Source organism: Argiope bruennichi, chromosome 4, assembly GCF_947563725.1.
Source record: "Argiope bruennichi chromosome 4, qqArgBrue1.1, whole genome shotgun sequence".
NCBI lineage: Eukaryota > Metazoa > Arthropoda > Arachnida > Araneae > Araneidae > Argiope > Argiope bruennichi.
The window spans coordinates 6,458,614-6,470,878 of record NC_079154.1 but is presented as its reverse complement, the minus strand read 5'-3'; the positions used below and the strand labels follow the sequence as shown (position 1 = coordinate 6,470,878).

The 12,265-nt window shown below is 33.9% G+C and overlaps 1 protein-coding gene across 3 annotated transcripts in view; it reads left to right on the top strand.

The window, feature by feature from the left end:
• The window catches only part of LOC129966567 (putative leucine-rich repeat-containing protein DDB_G0290503), a 206,199-nt gene that overhangs the window by 184,372 nt on the left and 9,562 nt on the right, over positions 1 to 12,265 (top strand). The window contains exon 17 of one of the 3 annotated variants that reach the window (XM_056081024.1): positions 3,579 to 5,360. The exons of the other annotated variants lie outside the window; for them this stretch is intronic. Coding sequence (XP_055936999.1) covers positions 3,579 to 3,646 — 68 coding nt within the window. The 3' untranslated portion in view covers positions 3,647 to 5,360. Of the gene's footprint in view, positions 1 to 3,578; positions 5,361 to 12,265 lie in introns of those variants that run through there. 3 annotated transcript variants of the gene reach the window in all.

The following is a 12,265-nucleotide window of genomic DNA, read 5'->3' as shown; positions in this document are numbered from 1 at the left end:
TTATTTTTTGGACTTTTTAGATATCTTTGGTTTTATGGTATAGCGCAGAAACAACAACAACAGAAAGAGAAAAATCGATACAATATGCAGGAATGAAAAATATGCATACCTACATATTTAATTTTTTAAACTTTCTTGAAAGGTTATCGAGACTATTTAATTATCAAGCATTGGTTGAATAAATCCTCCATGTGAATAATGTCTTGAAAAGATTTAACACGGTACTGGACTGATCTTCTTAAAGGTCGAAGGGCTAGGAAATTATCTATGGGCTTCTTCTTGTGTAACAATGACCACCACTGAACTAGGCAGTATCGACAAGATTTGTAGTTTTATGATCGGATGGTAATTTCTCTTGTGGCTTCTTTATGTCGTCATTCCTTCAACAGATTTTTTAGTTATCTCTCAATTTGCGTCAACGTGGATATATCCAGGCCTTATAATCCTTGGAAAGATTTATTGAGTTTTCGATAAATCAGGGTCATCTTATGGATTGGTTCTAATAAAATCACAGTGCCGAATCATCTGAACATCGAAATGGATCACTGCAAGAAAATAATCGAACACTAGAACCGGTGGATTTTCTATGTATTTAGATTGATTTTGATCAGTAAAATCAAATGATATTTACATCCGTAATGACTACAAGCTACGACTGCTGTAAATCTAATATCATCATTTAAATCTGAAAGGATTGTGTCCTCAGCTAGCATTATTCGAAAACTGATAGACTGATGTCCTTATTAGCAGCAAATGGATCAGAGCTATTGCAGTTTTACGCTAAGAATCTCTGACATTCTTCCAATAGAAATACAAATGAGGATTAATTTCTGTTGAAAATCCTCAAGGAAGACTACCTGTCTTTATATAATTAAACTAAGTAAGAATTCTATCTCAGATACTACCTAAATGACCCATAGTGATTTTGCCTAACAGAGAATTGGCTGGACATCCTTGAAAGAGTGGATTAATAAATGCCACCTGCATGCTTTCTGTTAAAAATATTATTCGTATAATACTAGAGGCAAAGCGACAGAAACCGGCGCTCCAGATATAATATGACTTTTTTCCGCTTAATTGTTTAATTGTTGTCGTCAGTTATTTAATGACTTCAAATGGCATCCGAGGTATGGGTTTACTTTTTCTGATTCTCGGGATATTCTACTTTAAAAAGTGACAGAAACGAACTCGAGTTCTCTCCCGAAATTCCGTGGGGCGTTTACATCCACTTTGCACTCCGATCGTTAGTTCATTGTCTTATGCAACATGAATAACTTATAATGCGTGTTACATTTATCCCAACTAAAAATATAAAAAAATAATAAGGATTATTTCCAACTTCTATCAAGCTTTTCGCAGCCATTTTTTTTATATGCCTTTAATGAGAAATTTTTCGCTTGATAGGGTATAAAATAAGATCTATGAATAATTAATAAGATTAGAATATTTTAAGTCAGGAATAAATGTCGCCTTCTTCCAGTTCATTATGAAGTCATTTTTAAAAATTAATTATTTTTCATTTAACACGGCGCAGACCTGTCTTCTAGCCGAAAATTCCATGACTTAAAAATGTCCATCCATTTATGAACGCCTTAATCGCTTCTAATTTCGCCTTAAGCACCATTTTTAATTTCTGTTCTTTGATACTTTGCATCGATTTATGCGTAACATTTTTAATATCTCTTCTCATTTAACTATTCGCCATCAAATTATGCAGCAAAATCAGTAATTAAACGCATTACGCCGCATCATTTCAAAAACCAATTTATCCTCGTTGAATAAATAAGTGATCAAAAATAAAATTATTTGAAGGCGTCAGTATAATGAAGCTTTTCTTTCAATAATGCCGGGTTTGCACTCGGCCAGTTATAAGGAAGCTAGTAGGCAGCGCAGGCGTAGACTGATTTATGTTTGCCACAATTTCATAACAGATTCAGGCATTCCATGCTTGACTATAAATTATTGACTATTAATTAACTATAATGACTTTAATTACGTCCCTGAAATTTTCTTGTCAACTGCGTATCATATTAAAATGATGGATATTTACACAAAGAAACATGATAAAATTTAAAAAAAGGTTAACATTCCTAAATTTGGAAAACTATAGAAAAGAAATGGTCAAATAAAATGAAAAAAAAAAAGCAACACAACCTTGCATCAGAAAGAACAAATAGCAAAAAATTTAGGAATTAATATATGATAAGCGATCCATTTTTTCAAGCAAAAAAAAAAAAAAAAAAAACCCGACAAATTCTAGAAACGCGTGTGCAGTGAGGAAAAAAAAATACAATATAGTGGCATATTGTTGTCTGATCTCGACCATTACTTGCCATGGAAGTACAGCATTTTTTAGCCTTCCTATGCATGCGCTGCCGTCTTATAATTGGCCGAGTGTAAATCCGGCATAAAATGAGTAGAAAGAAATAAGAGTTACATAATCGCACATTACATCATTTAGTTTCAATGCCATTACACCATGTTAAATAAATCTGATTGATATTGATCCTATCATTACTGGCTATTTTCGAATTGTGCAAAAACTATATATATGAGTAACTCTCATTTTTAATTTCAGTGCTTCTTCTTTTCGTGTTTATTATGCATACTTTAAATGAAAACCTCTCACGTGATCCTTTGAACTCTGAAATCTTTAACGCAATAACTTATTTCCACAGATTTTTTCATAAATATGGAAAATAAATGAACCCAAAACATGCAGCAACGGGAGTCGTCTCCCCACAACGTTTTCACATGCTCTTAATTAAAAGTGTTATTAAATGTGTTAAAATTGCGGACGTAAATGCCATGACAGCTCAGATTTTTATTTTCCGAATTACGCATATGAGAGTTTGATACTGCCTACTATATTAAAGAAAGCTATATATGAATTTAAATGGGAGGCGGTGATGGACTGAAACAAAAGACTGACAGAGAGCAATCATTTTTATAGCAAGATCACGCATCAAATTTCATTTATTTAAAACTTCGCTATTTTGAGCTATTGTGTTAACAGGCGTACTAATATACAGACCGATAAATGATCAACCCTTTGACTAATTTGATATGAATCTGTCCATTAGATGCTAAATTGTGCAAAATTTTCTTTATTACAATTTTTTTTTCTTTTTAATTTTCAAATCTTTGCAAGCTATCGCGTTGATAAAATACAGACCGAAAAACGGTTAACTCATTGAGAAATTTACTTATATACCAAATTTCATTCCTCTGGCGATTTGATTTTGCAATGACCTTTTTCACTTGTATTTGGATTTCCTACGAAAAGATTTCTGAAGATCACATACCAAATTTCGCTCGCCTAGCTCAAGGCGGGTTTTGAATTTATGTATTCACAAACAAATAAAGTAACAGATAGATTCAGAGAGTTCTAAACCGTAAAGCTTTGTCAAAATCTCGAGTTCAAATTTTTTAAATACTTTTTTTTTTTGTATACTTCGAAAAAGTAAAAATAAAGAGAGAAAAAAAAAGAAGAAAACAGAGAATTTTATAAGTTAGCCTATACAATTTCATTTAGTTTTGGTCAATTAATATCTCATTTTTGAACATTAATTTCAAAGGGCTACTTTGGAATGGACCTTATAGTTCCGGGATCCCCTACTCCACACTTCACCACCACATCAGCTAGAAGATGGTTGATTGCATTTTTCTTCACTAAGATCGCATGCGTAGGAGAATCATTACTGGAAATGGATTCTAGTCTCGAATCCCGAAACTTTGCCACGTGGGTTTTTCCGGATCCATGAAATAAGATTGTAATAAAATGAATGATTTTTAGTACATTGTATAGTAACAATAATAATGTAAATACACTGTGTAAAAAAGTAGAAGGACACTAGATTTTTAAAAAAAATAAGGTTTTTGCTTTTTGAGGTTTGCTTTTATTTATTATTAATTTATTTATTATTAATAAGGTTTTCTTTTATTTGAAACCGTGTAAAAAACCAGAATGACGGTTATAAAAAGAACAAAATACAAGCAGTTTTAGAAAAGAATACTTTTCCATTAGCTTTTATGACTTCGAATATTCTGTTGGTAAATAAACCAATACAAAGATTGGATTTCTGATAAAAATTATCCCATTGGGTATTTAATGCCACTCGAAGCTCAGAAAGCAGTTCAAACTGATTCCCACCAGCGTATACTCGACGAACAAGCATTGCCCAGTTATTTTCTATTATATTCAGATCCGCGCTTTCAGCTGGCCATTGTAAAACCTGCACATTATTTGCAGCGAACCAATTTTTGACTCCATTGGTGGTGTGGATTGAGACTCCATCTTGTTAAAACACCCACTGTTCTCCTCCTAATTCAGAGGCATAAGTAAGAAACTTAGAGTTCTGAACATCAATGTAGTCTGTATGCTTCTGCCTACGTTGACAAAGACCAAACTTGTTCTACCTCCATAACCAAGTGCTAACCAGATCATCAAACTTCCTCCACCCATTTGTCTAGTTGAATAATATTGTTCAGCATTCTTCAAACAATGCCAGTAGTATTGAGAACCGTCTGTACCATCTCAGTTAAACTTTTTTTCATCTGAAAATATCACAGAAATCCATTCTGTGGGCCATGACATGTTCTCCTTAGCCCAAGACAAACGATTATTAATATGTGTTTGTTTCCACTGTGGATGATGCCTTCGGTTTTTGAAAACGAATCTTTTGGACCTTTGGATAGAGTTGTATACTGTTTGCTTGGACACATGATTTGCTGCTTTTGCAACACTCCCATTACTCTTTTTAAGCTCATGAGCAAGTTTTCTTTCATCACGAAGCGTAAAGTTTTTAGGACCACCAATACTTTTTCTTATTCCGTTTCTGTTTGAATTTTTAATAAAGTTAGAAACTGTATTGGGGATGACTTGCAGAACACGAGCGATCTCCCCAATACCTTTACCTTCTTTTTTATATGCAACAATTTGACCCTTTTGGAAATCATTTAAGGGTATACTTATAGGCATTCGGAAATTAAAGCATCGGTGAAATTTTTAACAAAATACGTTTTCTTGAGAAAAAAATATAGTTTAAAAAAGTATATACTTTCTTTTCTACTCGCTCACATTCCACCAAATAAAAAAATGTTGTAGGTGTTCTTCTACTTTTTTTTTACACACTGTAATTCATATATTCTCGTCTTTCTAGTGGTAGTCGCTATTTCATTTTTACATGAAAATAAAAAAAAAACATTGTTAAATAAAACCTACATAAGAATCTATTAGGCAGGATAAAAATATAAAAGAAAAATGTACAAAAAACGACTGTCCTTCTACTTTTTTTACGCAGTGTATAATAATAGTAATGATTAATAAATTACTAATAACTTCTAGTGAGGAAGTTATTAAAAAGATGATGTTCAATTAATGTTGTTAATTTTCAATAAATCTCTGCATGGTTCTTGAAGACAGCACATTTATTAAACATAGAAAAGAAAAGAACACAGGTATTGTCGGTTTCGTACGCCGCATCATGTTAAGCAGTTCGAGGGACGAATGCACCGGAACGAAGTCAGCAGCATGATCACACAGGTATTTTTATACGCGAGAAAAAATAGTTCACTCGCTTCATTCCAACATACGCCTCTTGCGAGTGATATTTTTCAAACATTTATAACAATACACATAAAAATTATTAAGTACACACAACAATACAAACATTACATGTACATACAAAAATTTAGAAATTAACGAAATATTTTTCACATAATATTTTAACTTTTCTTCACTTATATCTTTTGTAAGAAAATCTGCAATCAACCATTCTGTTTGAGCATATTCTAATTAATTACATTGTCTTCCAACAAATCTTTCACAAAATGAAAACGTAAGTTCATATGTTTTGATTTATTTGAAGACCTGGTGTACTTAACCCACTGAATTGCTGCTTGACTATCTGAGTTTAAAAGGTTACAGCATCATTTATAAATTGTTTACAGTTAAATTCAATTAATAAATTTACGGTCCAAATAATGTCTTTACATATTTCAGAAATAGCAAATAATTCAGCTTCACATGTTGACACCTTTTTGTGTATGACATTTCCGTGAAATTAATGAATTTCCTAATAGAATTAATTACACCACCAGAGAATGATTTTCCATTTTCTGCATTTCCTAAACTGGCATCAGAATTTGCATTGAGAAAACCAAATTTATTGTCATAAGCCAATTTTTTATCTTTTGAACTCATTAAAAAATTAGCCAAATTATAGTGCCTTTTTTTCTGGTTTATGATCAAATTGTGACAAATATGTTGTTACAAACGATAAATGAGGCCGCGTTCTATTAGCTAATTATAAAAGTTCACCAATTAATTCTTGATACATCGTGATGTCAATCATTTCATTTGTAGAAAGGAAACTCATATCTTCTCCTTTTACAATTGGAGTTTTAACACTTTTACATTTTTATGTTTAACTAATAATGATTCAATATATTCAGACTGACTCAAACTAATCCCATTTTCATGTTTAACAATTTCCATACCTAAAAACTTACCGGTTTTGTTCTCATGCACTTCAAATATGCTTTTGATATTTACAATCTCTTGATACATTTCATCATCATTATTAGAAAAAAAAATTGCTAAATCATCTACGTACATACATAATATAAAATTATTTTTATCAACAGTTTTAATGAACATGCAACTGTCAGAAGCCACCTAGTTCTAATTCACCTTTTATAGGCATATAACAGTTTCTATCAGAGTGTGGTAAGCCATAAATACTCTTTAGCAACTTACAAACTTTTTCATCTCCAAGTCATTTTTCATAACCAGGTGGAGGTAACATATAAATAGTTTCTTCAATATCACTATATAAATATGCAGTTTTAACTTCAAAAAACTTAAAAAATAAATTTAATTTAGATGCAATTGCAATTAACAATCTGAAAGATTCAATGTTTACAACTGGTGAATAGAACTCGGAATAATCTTTATTTTTTATTTGATTAAAACCTGCTGCTACAAGTCTCGCTTTCTATTTTGTTTAACCAGAATTATCTTGCTTTAAAGAATATACCCATTTGCTTTTTATTAATTTTGTATTTGCAGGCTTGTTTACTATTTCCCAAACTTCGTGTTTATTTAACGAATTCAATTCCTTTCCCATTGCTATTTCCCAGTTCTTAAAATCGGCACTATTTTTTGCCTCTAAGTATTTGTTCGGACTGTTATGAGCTAAATTAGCTGGTATGTGTTTAGATGTGAGCCTTTCCGAACGTCTGATTGGGATTTGATTTAAGATATTATTACTACTTGACTCAATATCTGGAGTTTCGATTTCATCCCCCATAGCGGCGTCTGTCTGACGCGAAGTTCGCTATGGTATAGAATTGATGAGTCACTATTCTCATCCTTTGCCGATTCGGCAGGAATTTCTAAACTAGATATTTCACTTTTTTTCTTATTTTTTTATTTATCTCACATGTCGCTGTAAAAGTTTCAAACAATAAATTAATATCCCAAGTTTAAACTTTAGTTTTCCCCAAATAAGTACTACCTTTTAAAGATTCATTGAATTTCTTCTATTACTTTTCGGTTTTTAATATCAAATTCGATTACCCCTTCTTTCTCTAGCGTATCCTAGCATTATACCAAGTCTTCCTGGAACTTCAAATTTATTTCTCATTACTTTCGGAACGTGAAAATAAGTCACACAGCCGAATTTTTTAAGATAATTTAATTTCGGTTTTCTACCTATCCAAATTTCAAGGAGTGTTTTTCCTTTTTCCTTACATGGGGTTACATTAGGCACTTGGGTGCTATAATTAATACCTTCGGCCCAAAATTTTAATGGAAGTTCACTTTCATATAATAAAGATCTAGCCTTTTTTAAAAGGATACGATTCACTCTTTCAGCTCTACCGTTACTTTCATTGTTGTATGGAATAGTTTTTTTCATGAAATATTTTGCGCCACCAAATGATGCAGGTTGAATAGGACACACAGATCAGCAAGAATTAACTCAAGAATTTCAGAACTTTGATTTACGCCAGAATAAAGTTCCCGCACTTCCAACGCGCCTTCCTAGCTGCTATGACAAAACGGCTGGCGCCGCCTTTGCGCCTAGGCCTGAGTGGTAATTTTAAATCCAGCTCAGTCATGATAATCGTCCGGCTCAATCATGATAATTTTGTAGAAATAAATCCAAGGAACAATCATATTCTAGATCATTATATTCTTTACATAAATTTACATGTTTACACATACGGATTAAAATAAAAGCATGCAACTAAAATCGAGTTCATTTCGTCCATGGCGAACGACACGCCCTTCGCTTTTCTTTTCTCTCTCGTTCTTCCTCTTCATCCCTCTCTTGGTTTCACCTTCTCGTATACCACGTGATCTTTCCCCTCCTCGCTGCCTTGCAACCTTCGTCGTAGGAAGCACAGGAGCGGGTCTTGGGGCCCCTTGGAGAAGCACATTGTCACCTTAGAGACAATGTTGCGACTTGAGAACTGGACGGGTTGCTTCTCACTGACCATCATCTCCCACAGTGAACTGTTGATCCTGAAATTAAAACAAAGTTCCAAGCAGTACTTGGTCGCTATAACAAGGAAATGTTGGAGGAACGTTGGGACAAGGAAAGAGTTGGGACAACAAATGATGTGCAATTTCCAAAGAAAAGAAATAAAGAATTATCACATAAACAAATTCAAAATAGAAACACAAATATGTTAAAAAATCGAATATGCATAAAAATAAGGAAAGAAATAAAAGAATAGATGCACAATTGCTTTCGTACATTTCCTGAAAAGTTTTTTTTTCCTTACTGCTTCAATGGCAATCTTGATAGAGAGCCTACATTGCAATGCTTACTTCCCTTTCGATATGATATTGTCACATCGTATCTCTGTAAAGCTAAAGACTATCGTGTAAATTTTGCGCTATGAGGCGTTTGCTGGGTGAGAGAAGCCAAAGGGTCGTGGTCAGAGATAACGAACACGAGACCGAATATCCATGTATTATATTTTTTTCAAAGCTTCTAAAACGGCATAGGTTTCTCTCTCGATAGTAGTTCACTGTGTTTGAGTTTCAGTCGATTTCTTCCTGAAAAACGCAATAGATTTTTCCTTCCCATCAACACCTATCGGAGCTAATATGGCTCCAACAGCTGTTGCTGAGGCATCCGTATATAACTGGAATGGTTCATCTAATTGTGGGGTTGTATAATGAAGGCATCTTGACTAATTCTTCCTTTAAAGTTTGGAAGGCTCCTAGCAAAGTCCTAGCAAACTACGTTCTTCTTTCTTATTTATAGGTTCTAATAATTTCTTTATGGCTTCAATTTTTTCGGGATCTGGAGAGTGTCTTCCTAATACAACGATGTGGCCAAGAAATTTCTTCTTTCATTCCAAACTCACATTTTTCCGACATCGCTCCTTCTCTCACTCCGACTTGCTCAAGTCGTGCTATGTATGGTCGAATTTTATTTATATGGGTCTTCTTATTCGTACTATCTTCCACCTTGACTGAATTGGATCTTGTAAAAGCAAGAATGTTCACTGGCCCGATCCATTTCTTCAATAGCTTATGAGAAGAAACTGAATCCAAGATCAGAACCTTTTCTCTTACTTGAAGGTCTTCTCATGAGCGCGCAAATTATATCTTCTTGCATATTCTGTCTGGCTCTTTTCGGCATTCTCCATGTCAATGCCATGAGCCTTTCCCAAATTTTGCTGCAAATTTTCTAAATAACTCTCAATGGATTTGGAAATACCTAAGGGGATTCTTCTTTTTGCTGTCTAAAAGTCTTTCATCAGAGACAAGAGCCCTCTGGATAACCTTCCATAGAACATTTGAAATGGTGACAGTCCAGTTGTATTGTGCAGCACTTACCTATATGCGAATAATAAGTATGGCAGATGTATGTCCCAATCTTTTCCACTTTCCTGGATATTTTTGCTGAGCATTTCCTTTAGGATTTTATTCCATCGTTCAACAGCACCCATGCTTTCTGGATACCTGAGAGCAGGAAATCTTGGTGCGGTTCCAATCACTTTCAGGAATTCTTTAGTTAAAATCGATGTAAAGTCAGTACCTTGGTCAATGCAAACGACTTCAGGGAATCCTGTAGCTGTAAAAATTTTCATGATCACAGTAATATTTCTTACCGGAATAGCTTCTGCCCAAAGTGTACATATGTCAATAGCGCAAATGATGAACATGTGTCCTCTCCTGGACAGAGGTTATAGTGGACCAATGAAATCAATGCTCCAAACTTCAAGCGAATTCTCTGGTCTGACGATAGGTTGTATTGGGATCCTATCTCTGTATGTAATTGCCATCCTGACTTGGCACTGTTTGCAAGACTGGAAAAATTCCTTGACATCTATCTTTATTCCAGGCTGGTAGAATGAGTACTTTACTCTTTCCTTTGTCTTTCTTTCCCCAAGATGATCTGTCAATGGTAATTCATGTTACTGCCTTGAATACACACTCCCGCTTTCACTCTGGCAATACAACCTGTTGCACTTTTTCCGTACATATCTATTCAGAGTGCAATAAGATGCCATTTTCAACTGAATAACCATTCCGCTTTGAATTACCAAATGCCCATACCATCTCTAGAGAGTCATCTCCTTTTTGCAACTTTTCGAAACGATTTTTCCCCTTCAATGGATTTTCCTCGTTATCTTTTTGATTTGGTTCATCTTAATAGGTTGCTCCGAATCGACATCATTTATCATAGATAATGTATGTGCATCTATTTTCTTACATCATGCTTCATGTGCAGTCGAGGAGATCAACATGTCGCTTACGAGTTTCGTCGATACTGTACAAGTAACAGGAACATTTCCATGCTTTCCATCATTAATTTTTACATTGATAGTAACTAATGGGCCGAATTCTTTTTCTCCAAAGGTTGATATAATTTTTATGCTGCTAATTATGCTATGGCTTAGAATTTTAACGAACCAGAACCCCGGTACTGATGTCAATTTGTTGTTAATTTTCAATAAATCTTTGCATGGTTCTTGAAGACAGCACATTTATTAAGCATAGAAAAGAAAAGAACACAGGTATTGACGGTTTTGCACGGTTCTGCTATTTATTCTTTCTTTTCATTCCTTCCTGCCGCTTTTACCTTGAAAACTCTCTTGGTAGCTATTTTTTCCTGTTTAGGATTTGATGCTAATCCGAAGGAGGCACACTGCGAGAATAACGGGTATGTTGAAGATTTTGGTAGCCTAAATTGTAAAATTTGGCTCTCAAAATTGACACTAAAAATTTTTTATTCCACCAAAAGACTGTGGCCATTTCTATTCCAGCTGAAAGACGATTTTTGCTTTGGGGAGGGGGAGGGGAGAGTCTGAATTCCCGCTTGCTCTCATTGTTTTGATTGTTTCCTTGTCTCGGGCTGACAGTGATCAATCGAAGCTTCGAATGATGGGGCTCTGAAACCGAGCTCAAAAGAATTATACCGGAATCCTTTAAAACAGTTTCAGAGTTTTCTAAAACCCTTTTTTGATTCAGAATAAGTACTATCTTTCAGGGTTGGATTAAACTCTGTGAGGGTTCTTAGGCTAAGGATATTTCGGGAAAGGGGCATGGCCTCCCTTTTTACTTTGAAAAAAAAACACAGATATTTTTATATATTGTATAATAATAAATATTTCTTAATATCTATAGAACCAGTTTTTAAGTAGCAAGTATTACAGTACACTGAAATAATAGAACACTTAATCACGTGCCGCCTACCAGAGAATGAATTTCTATAGTTGCATGTAAGAAGTGTTAATTTAAAAATAATTTTAAATAAATCGGTAAAAATAATTTTAAAAAATCATTTTAATGGATTCTAAACACTGAAATACAAAGTTTATCAGCGATTGATCATCTGAAAAATTTGGTCGATTTTGATTTGTAAATTGATCAACTAAAGAAAAAGGAATCAAACTGATCCGCGAGGGAATTTTAAAATGTTTTGAAATCTAGAAGATTAAATCACTATGCTGAAATTGAAATACACTATGTTTAAGCATATGGTTCTTGTGGATATAACAAAAGCACAAAGTGAGATAATCCTGAAAATATTCTTAAGAACCCCTCTGTAGTTGAGTGGAGTCTTAGGAAGTCGCCTACTTTTCGTAAATGATAACCCAGCCCTGCTCATTTTCAGTTGAATTTCCTCATATGCAAATTCTCACTCAAAATTTTATGTAGCCAGTCATTTTGGATGCTCATAGTCTTAACACCTTCGTTCTTCTGTCATCAGTTGTTACATTATACTTTCTCTATCGA